The sequence below is a fragment of the Indicator indicator genome, chromosome 3 (genome assembly GCF_027791375.1).
Source record: "Indicator indicator isolate 239-I01 chromosome 3, UM_Iind_1.1, whole genome shotgun sequence".
NCBI classification, from domain to species: domain Eukaryota; kingdom Metazoa; phylum Chordata; class Aves; order Piciformes; family Indicatoridae; genus Indicator; species Indicator indicator.
In genome coordinates this window covers 20,424,700-20,443,175 of record NC_072012.1, presented here as the reverse complement: position 1 = coordinate 20,443,175, position 18,476 = coordinate 20,424,700, and the positions used below count along the sequence as shown (strand labels likewise).

Here is an 18,476-nt window from a genome sequence, read left to right as displayed (position 1 = left end):
AAGTACATCACAGGTCAGTGCTGCAAAGAAAGCTGACAGGAGCTTCCTTAAGGAAAGGTTTCACAAAGAATTTCCACTAGAAAGCCTGAAAGGTGTGATAAAGGTGGTAGGTGGATACCTTAAACTGATAAAGGAGCAAAACCTATGAAAGAAAGATGCCAAGTAAACATGCTACTTGAATCTGCTTCATATTTTTACGAAGACAGAGATTAATTATTTCTCCTCCACTAGCTCTGCAGCAAGCTGTTTCCAAGCCTTGCTGATCTGATCCCTTTAAAGTTTAATTGGAAGGAGCCCCAGGTTTACCTGCATTCTTTCCCAAGGGTCCCAATTAGCCACGTGTCTGAAATACTGGCACAAAGCTGTGCTGCTACCACAGAGCAGAAACTCTAGTATTCCAGGAAACAACCTGTAGCACTTCTGAACCCATCCTCTTCTACAATTCTACAGTCTAGTTAAGGATACTGCAGCAGTATAATAAGCATTATGGCCATGCTGTAGATGACTGGTAGGAAGACTGTTTGAAAACAATGACTATTCAACTATTCACTGTTCAAGGGTAATTTATGAAATTACATAACCAGCATGAGGTTACCCCTCAGTTTTCTCTTCTCCAAGCTAAACAGACACAGCTCCCTCAGTCTCTCCTCATAAGGAAGATGTTCCAAACCCTCAATCATTTTTGTGACTCTGCGCTGGACTCCTTGAAGCGATTCCCTGAGGTCCTTCTTGAACTGAGGGGCCTAGAACTGGACACAGTATTCCAGATGCTACTTCAGCAGTTCCACTGAAGTTGAAAATTAGTCTGATGTGTGTACAAATTTCATCAGTCAAAATTGGCATTTTTAAATTTAATCTCACTCTGATTCTGCAGTAACAATTTATTGCATTTAGCTCAATCTCACTAAAAATTTGACCAAGAAAAAGGGAGGAAACACAAAGTTTCAGTGTAGCAAAATATTTCAATTTCTCATTAAGGAAAAACAAAACAAAACCAACCAAACAAACAAATAAAAAAAGCCTTATACCTCTTCCAAAGTAAAAAATGTAGGAAACAAGTATTTTGGATTTGGATAATATTTATTTTGATTTTTAAACTATTATTATTAATTATTTACAGTACTTTGTCTGTTTGTGATTTATTGTTGATTTTTCTTGCTGAGAAGGGCTTGTCAGAAAACCTACTACTACACATGCATCATCTGAGCATTTTGTCATGGTCTTCTGATCCCAAGCCTGCCACAGACTTATGTCTGAAGTCAGAAAAGAAATCAAGGGAATCATGTGCTGAAAGACAACCTATTCCATTCTATTCTGTTCCATTCTCTTCCCAGTCATGTTACAGAAGAGGATCTGGAGCATGATTTAGGCACACAAGACATGGTAGAGAACATCTCCCTGCTGTACCTAAGCCTCTCCTCTTCCAAATAGTTATAATAAAATGATTCACAGGAAGCAAGTAGCTGGAAATATTCAAGATCAGGCTCAAGAAGGCACTGAACAATATGATCTAGTGGAGGACTTCCCTGATGACTGAAGGGGGATTGGACTAGATGACCTTTGGAGGTCCCTTCCAACCTAACCCGTTCTATGATTCCATGATTCTATGAAAATATTCCACTGAGACAAATGCTGAAATTTTGCATAGTTAGGTACTAATGCTTTTAAAGAAAAGATATTGAAAGACAATAGTATATTCAGAAAAGAGTCCTAAAGTAATCCAGGAAAAAAAGGCTTCACAAAGGCAGAGCGTAGACTCAGAGAGTTGTGTGCATTACACAATTATTGTGCAAGTGTTTATGGATCATTTTTGTGTGCAATTTTGGACCCCTGAAAACACCACTTACATTCAGTTCTTCTCAGTCATGTTGTTTTCAGCAAACAAGTGGAGTTCTCCTTTCACAAAAGACTTTAAAATATTCCATTTTGGTATGATTGAAAATGTAAACATAGTGACTGAAGGAAAGCTTAGGAGTCTTGAGAGAGCTGGCTAAACAGCATTAGGGTATGAAACTTGCAATGTTAAAGAACTCCTATATTCTTCTTCAGTCTGTTTAGATAGACAACATTCCATTAAACCAGACAAATTGGGAGGAAATTAAATTCCTAGCATGAAATACTGTGATTTAGAAAAATGAATGTTTTACTACAGAAAAGTATTCTTCTGCAAAATTTCCAGCTAGCCACAGCACAAAACAGTCTTACACCAATAAACGCATCACCATGTTTCTTGGGGCAGATGATCTGAATGGAAGTCAGCAGACCAAGAAATAAGAAAGAAAACAGCAGTTCTCTTCACCTATCAGGCAGAAGCACACTTGAAAAAAAAAAATCTGGAGGAGAAGCTGCCTGAGGGTAAGCCTCAGCTAAGAAGGGTAGCAATGCCCTGGAGACAAAAACTGGGACAAATCCAAGAAAAGACACAACAGAGGTTTGAGTTGCATGATTTTCTTTTAAAATCTGAGCATTTGAAGCTGAAAAAAGTAACTTTGTAACTACAGGAAACAGAAAGAGTTATTTGGAGCAAGATCCCACCTTTCACAGCCGCTACAATAACCCCCCCCAGCTCAAGGTAGTGCCTGCTGTAATGAGCCTGTGCACCTGCAGAACATCTTTCACAAATGAAATTTCAGTATCCTTAACCCTAGACAAATAAACCTGCTTGCAACAAATATGAAGAATCCTCTACAGGGATTCAAAAACACAGCCTCTGCAGAATTAGCCATGGCCATTTCTTTTGTAAGGGGATTCACTCAATTGAATACATAAAGGGAACTGAATGGGAAAGAATTGCTATCGCTACCCATGCTCCTTATTTTTCTCCACAGCAAAAGTGAAAGTAACATAGAAGCTATTCTATCAATGATATTCTGCTGTTTAAGGGGAAAGAAAACTTAAACTGTGAAGCTGATCATCCAACAATATTATTTGCTACAAGCTCTTTTTAGCTTTCACCATCTCCATAACAGTTATAAGCCCTGACTGCAATACACTGTGTTAGCAGGACAGAGATTCAGCAGGTGTCTCTCTAAGCTAGCGTACTAGATGACATTCCAGCACTACAGACAGTTCAGGGCTACAAAAAGCCAAATGATGACTCATGGCTATCTATGAGGATATGTGAAGTGGGAGGGACCACCCTCTCTAGCTGTCAACAACAATACAAGATCTGCAGAAGGCAAATCAAGTAACCTGCGGAAAGAAAAAACACAGAAACAGGCAATATTTATAAGAAATTTCATTGCAACCCTTCCAATTTATTTTTCCAGACTTTTATGATGCCTTCCAAGGAATGTGAGTTATGTGAATTTATCCTCTGAGGCATAATGTTGCATCTCGATAACGGTTAATAAAACAAGACTCAAGGCATGACAACTAAAACCAAATTCAAACATCTGACATGTGGACAAGTTGACAAATGTTTGACTTCTCAAGTGTCAAGTCTCACTAGCTGTCATTCCAAAAACATTTGCTTCAGCAACTACAACTGGCTTTCAAAATAGGCTACATTTACAGCTGCAGATTTCAGAAAGCTCACACAGGCATTCACTTGGCATTGTAGTATAAAAAAATGAGTATGTGGAAACTTTTTTGCTAGTGCAAATTTCTAGTTCAGGTATTCTTGAAAACAGTGTGGTATCGGTCTTAAACTCACCTGTGAAGCTCCTGACATCTCTGAAGTTTCTGTTTCTGCTATTTGGACCAGCTCTAGTCATGGACTGAAATTTAAACCTAATACTGCAAAAGGGAGATGACAATGTCTATTCTGACTACTTGCAGGAAGCATCCAGAAATAAAAATTCTGACATTTTCCACCTCAGTATGCAGAGAATTGATGGAGATACAAAGAGTAAACATATAAATACACCAGGAGTCCTAATTTTAAAATTCTACCAAATACATAATGGAAATAACACAGAACTAAGACATGCTGTCATGTAAAAACATATGATGTGTGCATGATCTTATGGTCCTTAAACAGAGAACAACTGAGAACAATTCATTTTACTTGCATTTCTCTATCAGTATGTTTCTGATAGGATATTAGCACAAATAAAGGCATTTGGTTTGTGGTGCTGATAAACACTTTATATAATCTTTTCACTAAATAATTTCTGCTAAGGTAAAAAGGCCACCTCCAGTTTGATATTGAAAGCTAAAATAAAAAATAAAATATTTTGAAATATTAAAGAGAAGAAACAGACACAGTGTAACAATTCCAAGGGGAAAATGAACACGCTGGAGTAAAAATAAAATTAAACCTGGCTGCATGGTACAAAAACAAGCACAGGCAAAACTCTGTTCATCTATTTGACCAGTAATTTTCTCTAATAAATTGGCCCTTTACCAGCCATGCAGGCTTCCTCATCTTAGCAGTCAGACATGAAACTATTTTGGTAAACCACTCAGTTCACAAAGTCTGTTGTCAGTTTCCTTATGACGTCCAGCTTCTCACGTACCAACTAACAAAATAATTCTAACAAGGTGTGGGAAAGCGTTGTTTGTTGGAAGACAAACCACAATTCAGACTGTTTTCCTTCTCTGAATATCTCCAGCTTCACCAGCAGGACCAGACAGGTCATTCTCCCTTTCTACTCTGCTCTGGTGAGACCCCACCTCAAGCACTACACCCAGTTCTGCTGCCCCCACCATAAAAGGGAGATGTTGATGCTGGAGTGGGTGCAGAGGAGGGCCACCAAGAAGATCAGAAGGCTGGAGGACCTCCCCTCTGGAGACAGGCTGAGAGAGTTGGAGCTGTTCAGTATGGAGAAAGCTCCAGGGAGACTTTAGAGCAGCCTTCCAGTACCTGAAGGGGGCCTACAAGAAATCTGGGAAGGGACTTTTTACAAGGGTTTGTAGTGATATGACGAGAGGGAATGGATTAAAGCTTCAGGAGGGCAGACTTAGACTGGAGATTAAGAAGAAATTCTTTACAGTGAGGGTGGGGAGACACTGAAACATGTTGCCCAGGGAGGTCATGGTTGTCCCTCCCTGGATGTGTTCAAGGCCAGGCTGGATGAGGCCTTGAGCAACCTGGTCTAGTGGAAGGTGTCCCTGCCCCTGGCAGAGGGCTTGAAACCAGATGATCTTCAAGGTTGCTTCCAACCTAAACCATTCTATGAATCTATGAATTATCAATACAAGTATCTAACACTGCCTGTAACTGGCAAGTGGGTCAAAAGGGTAGAAAACGGAAAACAAAGAGAAAATAGCAAGTTTATCAAGAGGTGAGAGATGCTTCTTTTTGTACTGAAATAAGTTTTGAAATCAGCTCTCAACAAAGATTATGTTTTTTAAATCATCTAGGAAAGAGAGGGAAGGCAAACACATTTTATCTTAATTAACCTTCTGATGCTATCACAACTCAACAGTAAAGCTGATACCTCTACCTGTCTCTGTTGATTTTGTGGGATACCACAGCTATGCATAAGGAAGTAATAAGAAAGATCGGGTACCTCTATCAGTTCAAGATGTAGTTTATCAGTGTCTTATCATGACAGTGTTTACTGTTTGCAAAATAACAAGTGAAATCAGAACCATAATCTGCCCTCAACTTTCAAAGGATCTAAACTACATCTCTGGACAATGACCTAATTTTTAGGCAAAGACTGTCCCTCACACCCTGAGGATAATTACAAGTAGATTTAACATATTTAAAGGCATAATAATGAAGGTAGAGGACAATTGTTATCATCAAAATGCAGTTTTTTTACCAGATTATGGTAGGGATTGGAAAGCTTTAACCTTGTGATTAGGGATTTAAATGGGAAGGAAAACAATCACAGAGCTTCCTCCAGGGTAAAATGTTTTGTCTATTTACCTTTTAGCTTAGATAATAATTGGAAAAATGTCTATTTCCAGTATACACACTGGATTATTTGGATACAATTTCAACCCACCTGTGCAAGTGTTTCCAAATCTAGATGCATATTCAAATCTATTCACAGATATTTTCAGCTCATAGACCTGCCCCAAGTTCTTATGGATCCATTAGCTCTAAGCCTAGATTACCAAGCAGAAGTGAGGGACTCCATTGTTAGATGTGTCTATTTAGGTTCTTTGGAATTTCTAGTTCAGCTCAGGAGACCAGAGGCTGAATTGCAACAGATACCAAGAGATGCTAGTCAATGCAAGTTCTGCTAAATGAGTGGACAACTCAAATTTATCTATGGAGTATTTTTAAAGAGTGAAAAAGAGTTAGCCTGGTTATTGTCACTCTGGGAGGGGAATTTCAGCCCACCATACTGCAACACTTGCTAGTACAGGCAATTTAAAATTAGCAGACCAGAATGTAGGTGTCCCAGAATGTTTTCAAGAATGTTAGGCTGGTTTTAGACATTCAAACAAAAATCAGTCTAGAGTTTTGGACCCCTTCCCAAAACCAGTACTATCCAACATACCTTCAAAAATTATTTTAGCTTTATAGGTCTTTCAGGCTACAGAAAAAATCCCAACCCTATTTAAAGTGCACAGCATCTCTGCCCAGAAATCTCAAAGTATGTTATAACACATGTTTATTTAGATTTCTCAGTTGTATTGTGAGACACTGAAGCCTTATTACAGGCAGGCAGGGAAATACTAAGAGATCTGGACACACTTGCACAGCTGTGTTGAAACTGCATCTAAACTAGCAGATAAATATTCTGAGTGCCTCATACACAGACACAGTTGTACACCTTGGACATTTCCCAAAAGCACGTAGAAGGAACCTGTCTCCTAGCACACAATCTGTGCCTCAGTTTCCATGGAAACTCAGTTTCCTCAGTTTTCAGAAGAAACCAAGGCATAAAGGCTAGAGTGAAGATATGATGTCTCTGGTTGAAATATCTGAAGAAATCTAGACAATAAGATGTAAATCTGCATTTAACTTGTCTTTGTCTGCATGCAACCCAAGAAGCCAAAGGCTTACCTTGAACGACCTTAACATAAGAATTTAATAGCTAAAAGCAAATACAAATGACCTCATAACAAAACAAAGAAATATGAATGTCTCTCATCATCAAGGGAAGAATATTTTAGTGGACACTGTTTGTTTTACTCTCAGTGTTTGCCTTAGAATATGAGCAGAAATGTAAGAAGAGTTTATCTGTAAATAGACTGTGAACATACACCATAGTGTTGACAATAAGGTTCTGACTCTGAGGCTTTCAGCTTTCCAGAAGGACATATTTCATTGTGGAAAAGAAGATTTGGAGGGGAACATGTATACATCTTAATTTTGCACAGGACAAGTAGGATTCACGCCAAAGTATCATACAAATAAGTAGCCAGTAGTTAAATAATTTATGAATACAGAAAGGGATCATTTCTAAGCAAGAAATAGGACATTTTTATCTTGTTTTCATTTTTTCCTCTGCATGCTGTGCTTACAAAGACTGTTGATAGGTGTTCTTTATTAATAATTTTCTCTCTTAAATTTAATTTTCTTTTATCTAAGAGATCTAAACTTGCTTACTCTCTTTAACTCAAATACACCAACAACAATCATCAAGAAGGCAAATCTGCAAATTTTCCTGCTATAGAAGATTAAGGATGCTCCCTGGTACACAAGAATAAGGGGCTGCTCAGATGGGCAGTACAAGGGTGGTGAGGCTCTGGAATAGGTAGCCCAGGGAGGTCGTGGATGCCTCCTCCCTGGGGGTGTTCAAGGCCAGGTTGGATGAGCAGCCAAGTCTAACTGAGCCACATCCCTGCCCATGGCAGGGAGGTTGGAGTAGATGATCTCTATGGTCCTATCCAACCTAAGCCATACTATGATTCTATGATTTACTAGCACAAAGTTGCATAAAAATACAAACAATGTTGGAGGGATGCAAAGTTATTTCACATTTAAAGATGCTCTTGCATCTTAAAGGAAGCCAACATTATTAGAAAAGTCATCACTAATATTTGCTTAATATGACCTTGCTCAAAGATGAGTAGCATGCCTAGAGAAAATCATGTTATCCCTGAGGTATCCTAGTCTCTGAACAATGACACCATTGATGTCCTTCATTGACATCTTCCTCATGGCATCACTAGAGGATGTATAACCTTCGTGCAGGGTCAGTATAAATATCTGAGTCATTAAGAGCTCTTCAGGTCAGGTGACAGCACAAAGAGAAACTAACATGAAGTGATCCAAAATTAATAACCATGTAGAAAACAAGTCCACAAAGAGATCTGATGAGGACTGAGATTAATAAAAGGGTATCTTTTCCCTTAAAGTAATGCTTTTCAGGCTTTTTTTGGCTTTGGGGATTTCATGGGTTTGGGTTTTGGTTTTGTTTGGTTTGTTTGTTGATTGTTGTTTTGGGTTTTGCATTTTGTTTGTTTGTTTGGGATGAGGTTTTTTGGTTGGTTGGTTGGTTGGTTTTGTTTGGGTTTTTGTTTTTCTTTTTTTTTTTTTTTGTCAGACCAAGCCCCTGGGTGAATGAATATACATTAGAAATACATTTTTGAAGAAACAGTGACAGAATGCTCCAGAAAGCTAACATTGATAATGATTGAGAAAAATGTCTGTATCAGAAATCAGAAGTTGAATCGAACAATTAAAGTTATATTAAAAAAGTTTAAGTCAGTTTTCCTGTTTGAGAGGTTATACTCCTTTTTAATACATTGGCTTTGGCTGTGGCATTTGATACAAAAGGAAAAGTAAGTTTTCTCAGGAACCATCTATGACCAATCACCCCTAGAAAGCTGCTCTGAAGACAATTTTGATATATTTTTATTCTTAAAATATAAAATATAAAACTAGGCAATATAGAGAGAAAGGAAATACCATATATAATTAGGACATAAAAAGTACAGAAAGTTCACAGGAAGTTTTGGCAAGGCAAGCATCTAAAACCTGGCAACCTCTGTCAGACAGCTCAGACCTTCAGGAACTGGAGTAGAAGACTATTTTAATAGGTTATTTCAAACACTTAGATGGAAAAAAAATAATGGGATCTTATGTAGGTATTGTAATCCTGTAATTGATGTTTGCAAATTCTAGCAATTTCTGGGCATTAAAGAAAAATTTAGAGATGTTCCAGATGAAGAGAAGCATTATTGATGAGTATTTAAATGACAGCAAATTAGATTCAATTCTGTGAAATATGAGGGGGAGCTTAGATTTCTACCTGCTTGGGGATAAATTTCTATCTGCATGAAGTGGCAAGAGTGATAGAGATGTTACACAGAAGTCTAGTTGAGATATACTAAAATGATGGCATGCAGCTAAAAATAATAAGTATTACACATTCACCACAGCACTGGCAGTACAACCCCAATCATTAAAGACATCACAACTCATATAATCCAAAATAATAAAACTGATTTTAAAGTCATAAATCTTTAACCACTAATACATCTGGAGAACTTTTTACTTGCCTTCAAGACGCATTCAAAATTATAAGAAATTCTAAAGGCTGCAAGACTTTTCGTTTTTCTTTTTTTTTTTTTTGTAAAAAAAAAAAGGAGTAACAACAGACAAAACAAAACAAAACCAAAACAAATTAAAAACCAACCAAAGAAAACCAAAACAAACAAATGGATTATTGAAGGAAAATTCAATTATCTTCCACATCAGGGAACTGCATCATAGTACCCTTTCAAAAAAGTGACCATGAGCTTACCTAAAACGAGACAGATAAACTTTCACATAAACAGGAAAACTGCTCTGGCATCTGTTCTAAAGTAGGCATGAGATACTTTTAATTTAATTTTCTTTACAGTTTAAGATTGAATCACCACAGACACACACAAACCTCTCCTGCTATGAACAAAAGGCAGGCAAAATGGGTACCTTTCATGGTACCTATGCGTGGACAATGGACTAAGTAAAATCTCATCACCTACAAGGAAGGGTAGTCCTCAGGATTACATGCAACAGCAGTTTCACTCTCAGACTTATTCTTCAGCTGCACAAAACTGTACTGATAAAAGGAATACTTGATTAGGACCCACCTGCCCCAACTTTGCACACCTAAAGTATAGATGGAGGTTCCTCTGATAGAGAAAGAAAGAAGTACTTCTGTGCTGTAGTTCATCCCATTTTAAAGTCTTACTCAGCTCAGGTCAATCCTGCCTGAGAAGTGTCTGTTTTATTCCACTGAACAAAAAGTAGCTTAGGACGACCAGCTGAGTAGAAGTCTACTGTGAGGTGAACTAATCCCTCTTTCTTCTCTCTTCCACTTTAAACTTTCACATTCAAACTCATCTGCAAGTCTATGTGGATATGTAATTGCTCCGGGAATCCCAGTCTGCTCTTCCACCCTTTAAGCCTATTTCTAATAGCTCTACTCTGTACAAAGCTTGTTTATGAATTCATCTGGATCCTCCCCATGAATGTTTGGTCAGTATCTTCTGAGAAACACTCTAAACTCTCATACAAGTCAGAGTTGGGGAGTGGGGAGGAATCATAAAAAAGCAATTACCAAGGTTTAGCATCTTAGGGAACAGCAGAGAAAGGGACTGCAGGCAAAAACACTTTAAAGAAATAGATACTCATTATTTAAAGCATAAAAGATTAGGAGGATGCAATGCAGCATGGTCTTCACGCTCACAGTTTAGCATTAAATTTGTTGATACAAAATATGATTGCCATATAGATTAAATTAGTAAATCAGAAACAGAATACATAGGGAAATTAATTTGATTCACATCTGGCTACATTTGTTGAAGGAGAAAAATTAGTTGCTACCATCAAGAATGAGCAACTAAAAAGGTGAAGACACCAAATATCAACAGCTTGAGTTATTTTAAAATCACATTTTATAAAAGCTCCACTTCTTAATTCCCCAAGATACTAACTGTAGAGTACAGTGATCTTCAAGTCATAAACATCTGTGTTCGTCACTTAGAGGAACATTTTCCAATCTATTTATAACTTGATTTGTTACTTGGCCCTGGTTTCTAATCTGTCCATCAATATTATAAGCATCTGCCCTATGCCAAAAAACTAATGAGTTCATTTTCGACCATGAAGTCACAAACCATCTTCCTTCATCTCATGTCCTGTATGCATCAGGCTGACACTGCCCGTAAGTGTACAGGCTGCAAATATAACCATTAAAGCACATTTCAATATAAAATAAGATTTTGGTCTTAATGCTAAATGGAAAATCTAATCCATTAATACTCACCACCAAGGCTTTAGACCTGTTACTCAGAAGTTTTTCAATATCTCTGGCTGCAATCTCCACTAGCTGACGAGGATTGTTGGCTTCTACAGTATACAAAGCTTGGTTTTTCCTGTAAATCTGCAAGAGGGAAAATGGAAACATATAAAAATGGTGAAAGATATTAAAAATACATAACATGATTTGACAAAACAGGCATCAAGTTGTCCTCATTTCTGGAGAACTGGAGAGATTCAGAAAGTCTCCTGTTAGGAAAATCCAAACACCCCTTGTGAAAGAAATACTTCATCTTTTTGTTTGAGATGTAGAAGATGCTACTGAAAGTCATCTAATAAATCTTCAAAACTGACTGTTTCTAGTGCTGGACTAGTCAAAGCTCAAGGAATATGGTTTTCATAGAGTGCTGAGAGAAATGGCCATCCTGTAACATCACTGAGGCTGAAATCAAATTCTGCCTTGAATGCTGAACAACAAACATACCATATGAAGCGAATCATTTAAACTACAGTGATGCAATCAGTTTAGTCCCTTATTTATTTATTAATATTATAGTGTTAGTATTTATGAGGAAAAAAGAGGAAGAGGACAAGAAAACGAAGAAGAGGAAGCAGGAGAAAAGGGAAAAGAAAAAAAAAGGAAATGGGTAAAAAATTAAAGAGGTAAAAAAGATGGGAGAAAAATGGGAAATAAACATAATCATGTTTCTCTTCTATCATGAATAAAGGTTAGCTCTGGTAAACACTGCTAACCATTCCCAAAGCACAAAACATATGTAAAGGAGATAATTTGTTAAACAAGGCCACTACCATGAAATGCACACAACCACAAGAGGTAAAGAAATAAAAAAAACCCATAAAATCCATTTACCCATCTCTGTCTTACTAAAAAGAATAAAAAGGGAAAAAAAAAACATTGAAGGGAAAAGGAGAGGGAGAGAGAGAGGGAGAGGGAGAGGGGAAAAAGTGGATAGCTTATGACTAGATGGGTAAATGGGAGAAAAGTAATTTATGCAACTAACAGATGGCCTGAGTTTACTCAAGTACTCTGCTTCTGTGCAACGCTGCCTAGTGGGGCCTGTGCTGTCTCCCACGGGGTAATTCCAGGCACAGGCAGGAACAGACCCAGTGCTAATGCACTGGCTGCCATCCAGCATAAGAACTGGGAAACTACAGACCAGACTGAGGCTACCAGCCCTGCCAGGTTTCTTGGGTTAAAGCTGTGGAGACCTTGAAGAAACTCAGGAAAATATGTCTCTGGGGCTTGTAGCTGATGGGTATTTATCACACATAGATTTCTGACAACTACAGTCGTAGCTGTAAATTTTTCTCTGACATATCTCATAAGCTGTCGTAGGTTTTCATCACTTGTGAATTTTGCAACACATTTTTTGACTTTGTGTTTTGTATTTGTTTAATTGTTTGGTTTGTTTTTTTTCTTTCAGAAGTACCGTCTTTTCTTTCCATCACTAAACTAACTTGATTATAGTCTGGATATTTTTGAGGCATTCACGTTGCAAAATCGCCACATAACGTTTCTCAGGTATAACCAAAACTCATTCTTTTTAAATTTTTTTTGAGGACAGATGTTAATAAGAGAAAAGCTTGATAGGCCAATTACTAATCAACAAAACTGGAAATAAAGACCTTTTATATTGCAACTGATCACTACAGAATTTTTTTACATTTTTTTCTCTGAAACACATTAAATTTGAAGAGTAAACTATGGGATTCAGAGTTAAATCTACTGTAGTGAACAGAAAAGCCTTACAGTCTTTTAGCAAGGTAAGAGTCAAAATCAGTTTTGCAGATTAAGATCAGGAAGGGAAATTTCAGAGGAGCATCTAAAGTGGGCATGGCCATCACAGGTAAAGCCAGTGATCAATGGCTCAATGTCGAGATGGCCATGGCTGACGAATGCTGTCCCTCCAGGGTCTACAACAGTACCAGTGCTGTTCAATATATTCATCAAGGATATTGACAGTGAGACTGAGATACTCTCGGCAAGACTGTAGATGATACCAAGCTGAGTGGAGAAGGTGATAAGACTGAAGGATGGGATGGGTGCCATCCAGAAAGACCTGGACAGGCTGGAAAGGTGGCCTGAGGAGACTCTCATTAGGTTCAATAAGGTAAAGTGAAAGAGGTCAGGGCAATCTGCAATATCAATACAAGTTGGGGGCTGACGAAATTGAGAGCAGCCCTGCAGAAAAGGCCTTGGGGTGCTGGTGGATGAGAAGCTGGACATAAGCAAGTGTGCACTTGCAGCCCAGGAGGGCAATGGCATCTTGGGCTGCATCAAAAGAAGCGTGGCCAGCTGATGGAAAGAGGTGATTCTACCACTTTGCTGTGGTGATACCTCACCTGGAGTATTGCATCCAGCTCTGGAGTCCTCAGTACAAAAAAGACATGGACCTGATGGAGTGGGTCCAGAGGAGGGCCATGAAAATGATCAAGGGGCTGGAGTACCTCTTCTATGAGGAAAGCAGAGGAAGCTAGGGTTGTTCAGCTGGAGAAGAGAAGGCTCTGGGGCACCTAATAGCAGCCTTCCAGTACCTGAAGGGGAGCCTGCAAGAAGGCTGCAGGGGGACTGTTTCCAAAGGCCTGCAGTGATAGGATGAGAAGAGGAGATTTAAATTGGATGGTAGGAACAAGTTCTTTACCATGAGGATGGTGGAACACTGGAACAGATTGCCCAGACTGGTAGCTGAGGCCCCGTGCCTGGAGATATTCAAAGTCAGGCTGTACAGGGGTTGAACTAGATGATCTTTGGAGGTCCATTCCAACCCAAATTATTCTATAATTCTGTGATGACAGGGAGGACTTGGAGAATGCACTGCCCAGGCAGTGTTGATTCCCTGGCATCTTTAAACACTTAGTAAAATACAGTTTCTAATAGGCTATGATCTAATTGCCTCATCAGAAGTTAAGGTGAGGCATCCACACAGCCATAGCTTTGCACCCCACCATCCAGAATCCTAGTACATATGGAAAATTTGCACTTTCATACCTACATCTACACCATTCTTCCAGCGAACATATGATTCTATAAAGCCCAATTTGAGGGCAATCCATTTTTTCTCACGCTGCATTCCTATAGGGTAGTTATTCCTGTACCTCCAAGCTTGAATGGTTCGAAAGCTGAAGACTATCAAAGTGTAGTTTGGCAGGTATGTTTGCAGGGAAAAAAGTACATGTTTTAATTTTTCTTCTCCAACTATCAGAATAGTTCAAAAGTTTGATTCATTGAACAAGGAGGTAGAATCACAACAGGCAGAAATCCTACTCATACTTCAACTTAAAACCTTTATAACAGGCATTGTGGGTGTTACCACTGAGAAAGCCTGACTATGAGATTGGAGAACAAATTCAGAACAATCTCCTCAAAACAATCTTTGAGTTGCAAAAAAAACCCACTTCAGAGTAGAGTCAGTGACTTTCTCATCCTCTTCTCTTTACCCCATGGCAGGGCTTGAAACTTTTATCTCCCCTGCTTCTAACACCAGTGGAAGATTTATCCCATAAGCTCCTAAACGAAAGGCATCAGAAAGAACTTGGAACATCACATCCTTTATTTTCCTGAAGCGTGAGACCTGTCTCAGCTACCAACAGCTATCATTAAGAAATATTCACTAATTATTTAAGAGAAGCGTACATAATTTATTTGTTGCCTGCTCCCCTTTTCTTTAATTTTCAGCCATAGCACTGCAGCAGTTCAACACAACACACAAGGAAATGATAGGTGCTTCAGGGTTTGGCATCCCGTGACAAACCCTTCCTTCCTCAAGCCTCCCACCTAGCAGTCAAACACAATTAACTGAAGCTCATCTCAAATAGTCATAAAGGGTCTTATCAGCAAAGGGGTGCTCATTCGTATTTCAACATGCAATTTGGCAGGCTGCATGGCTTGTTATGAAGAGCTCATTTAAATGCATTTTATTAAATTGCTTTGACCAAGTGAATGCTGGTTTCTGTTGGCTTCTATGTCCGTAATAGTGTTTAGTACTTTAACCACTAATGTTTTGCTAAAAGCTTTCCAAAATTTCATAAAAACCCCTACCACTTTTCACAGAATAAAGACTCATTGCATGACTAAGTAAAATCTGGAAGGTCACAGCACAACAAATATTTCCATTTTTCTTGGAAGCCAATAACCATGAACTTCTTTATTCAGGCAAGAATGTATTAAAATTGTTTTCTAAGTGCTGAATACTTATTCTAGTATAGTGAACTTCAAGGTCTTCAGGGAAAGAATATAATGAGGAGATTCACATTAGGATTCACATTAGGAGATTCACATGAGGATTTCATAGGATGAAACAACACAAGAAAGACAATAGCTGAATGTGGTGAACATTAGGAAAAAAAGCCACCTCCCCAGCAGAGCATATCCCTCTCCACTCAGCTTTCAAGGCCATGTTTATAAATGTCGCACAAAGACTTGTTTCTCATAAGATTCACAAGGGAATGTCAAACATTGCTGTACAAATTGAGAGAGAATGAAAGAGGCACCTTCACTGAATACCTTTTGTTACATTCTGATCCTCTTGCATCATCTTTGTGAACCTCCTCTGGACTCGCTCCAAGGGGAAGGCCACAAAGATGATCCCAGGGGTGGAACACTTCTGCTAATAAGGACAGGCTAAGGCAGCTGGGATTCTTTAGCCTGGAGAAGACAAGACAATGGGGGGACCTTAGAGCTGCCTTCCAATATCTGAAGAGTCCCTCCAGAAAGGTTAGAGAGGGACTTCCCACAAGGGTGTCTAGCAATAAGGAGGAACAGTTTGAAGTTGAGGGAAAGTAGGTTTAGACTGGATCTTAGGAAGAAGTTCTTCAGTACGAGGGTGCTGAGACCCTGGAATAGGTTGCCTGGGGGGTTTGTGGGTACCTCTTCCCTGGGGGGTGTCCAAAGCCAGGTTGGAGGAGGCCTTGAGCAGCCAAGTCTAGTTGAGAGGTGTCCCTGTCCATGGCAGAGAGGTTGGAGTAGCTGATCTGTAAGGTCCCTTCCAACCTAAGCATTCTATGTGGCAGGCACTGGAGCCCATCCTAACATTGGAATTGTATTTAAATGGCCCTGATGCTTTACTACATTCTGAGAAAGTTCTTGAAGGTAATAAATTATCTGTGGTTTGGATCTGTGGTCTTGGCACTATTTGCACAGACTCCACAGATGAAAAGGAAAAATAGTTTATGTTGAATTATTCTAAACTATAATAGAATTCATTTTCCTGTTGTTTGGTTGGTTGATTGATTGGTTGTTTTGAAACTGTCAGTCTTTCACTTTAAGAAAAAACTGTCTTCTGGCAGTGGTAACATGGCTGAGGGCCCAAACATGTGACATGAGCACGCCAATCTCAAGTCCATAGACATAGAATTCATATGAAACAAGATCTTCAGAAGTTCAAATGTAGAATTTCAAAAGTTAACCAAAACCACTGTATCTTTTCCTACCTTGAAATGTGCTTTGGAATAGATACACCCAGGATGCTGATAACGGAGTCTGTCAGCAGTCTCAGACATGACAAGCAATGAACCAAGTCAAAATCACAGCTTTTGGTACCACTTGACACCAAATCTGGTACTCTACAATGTGTAATTCTCTGATAAAATCAGTATGAATTGAAGAGTGATGCTTGGTCTTTGCAACATTTGGGGATTTATGTAGCTTTGGGGTTTCTAAACCTAAGCCTGAGCAAGCACCCAAGTCACCTTTATACTAATTGAAAGGAACAGGCAGTTCCAGAGGTTTATTCATTCTGATACAGAGCATCTGCTCTTTATGTAGACAAATTATTGATTAAAATAAAATCCTTGCCTAATAAATTTTATTAGAATATTTAATTTAAAAGGTAGCTAATGGGATAACACAGGAGCTTTTCTAATTTATACATATACTCAACTGGCCAAAGATGTTGTTGAACTCTGAGCTCATTCATTGTTCTTCATTCTCCCTCTCTCCATCCAAAAGAAAAAGACATCATATGGATTGGTCATCAAAAAAAAATATTTTTTAAAAATTAGTATTTCATCCTGTGGAGAAGGGAAACATTTAGCTCAAAAAAAAAAAAAAAAGGTTTATTTCTTCCTGAAGTTCTGGGTAACGTTAACATTTTCAAAACAAATATTTTTATGAAAAGCTATTGTTTTATCCTCAATGTTCAACATGTTTTACAGAAATTACAGCTTCAGTTTTAATAATTTTGTTTAACTTACAAAATGTCAGCTAATAACAGCCACGTATTCACTAATTATAGTTTTTTACTTAATGCATGTCATGAGGTTCGTTGATCATGATGTCGTTAATGTGAGGAAAGTGGGGAGGAGAGCTGACATCCAAACATATGAAAAGATCTTGGGAACAGGAGGAGCCAGAAAATGGAAATAACCACTTCAATCCATGTGAGTGATTATTATTGCTAACTTTTTATCATGGTAGATATTTTCCTTTAATTTTCAGTAGTCATAAACAACTATAAAATCTACCCAGAGGCAGAAATTCTGTCTTCTTATTGCCATAACCTATTTCCGCTGTTACTCTAATGCTTTGTATTTCTAATACATGCCAGGGCACTTTTTTTCCTCACAAGGAATTTCTCTTCTTTGAATCACAAGTGATCCATTGTAGAACACATTGAAAAATGCTCCTTCCCAAGGAGCATTCTGTATGTTCACAGAAATCAGCCTGAGAATTTTAAATATGTCTTACTCTCTGCTATACATAATGTACAAATAAGATTACAGCTGCTCCCTAGCAACTCACAGATGCCTTCATTCTTGAAATTCATGGCATCAACACAAAGGAAAAAACCCACACCAGTAGTTTAGTGTAGCTGTTACATTTCAAAATCCCTTGCCTCATCACTGACTGCTATAAAGGTCCAGGATGACAAGTGACAGGACAGCTGACATGTTTAAAACCATAACATATTGTAGTCATGATGTGCACATTAGGAAAAATCATCAGAGCTATTTCGTTCTTCAGGAATACATTCAGGCTGAATTCTGCAAGATTCTGGGAAAGGTTCTGTATCAGTTAACACCAGAGAGAGAGTAAGTAGTACCAGAGCCAACTGGCTCACTCAGGTGTCTACTCAAAGGAAAGCAGTTAATCAGGGATACTTCGTAGGATGGAATCATCAGACACTTTTGGCTGTTGATAGTTAACAAAGCAGTCTAGAGGACTTGAAAATTAAGAAGTAATTTTGGTAATTGTCACTTTGTATTCAAACCTTCAGAAAACATAAAATCAACTTTGTACCTCTTCTATTGTATGAACACAAAAGCAGACCTACAAATATTCCTCTGTTAAGAAAAATGTATTTAAGGCTTTTGGTTATGTTTCATAGTGATAGCAATAAAGTTGGTTTCACAACAG

The 18,476-nt window shown here is 38.4% G+C and overlaps 1 protein-coding gene across 3 annotated transcripts in view; it reads right to left on the bottom strand.

Annotated features, from left to right (window-relative positions):
- CACNA2D1 (calcium voltage-gated channel auxiliary subunit alpha2delta 1) overlaps positions 1-18,476 on the bottom strand; it is a 354,317-nt gene that overhangs the window by 271,556 nt on the left and 64,285 nt on the right. For all 3 annotated transcript variants that reach the window (XM_054399510.1, XM_054399509.1, XM_054399508.1), the window contains exon 3: positions 11,109-11,225. In XM_054399510.1, coding sequence (XP_054255485.1) covers positions 11,109-11,225 — 117 coding nt within the window. The remainder of the gene's footprint in view (positions 1-11,108; positions 11,226-18,476) is intronic.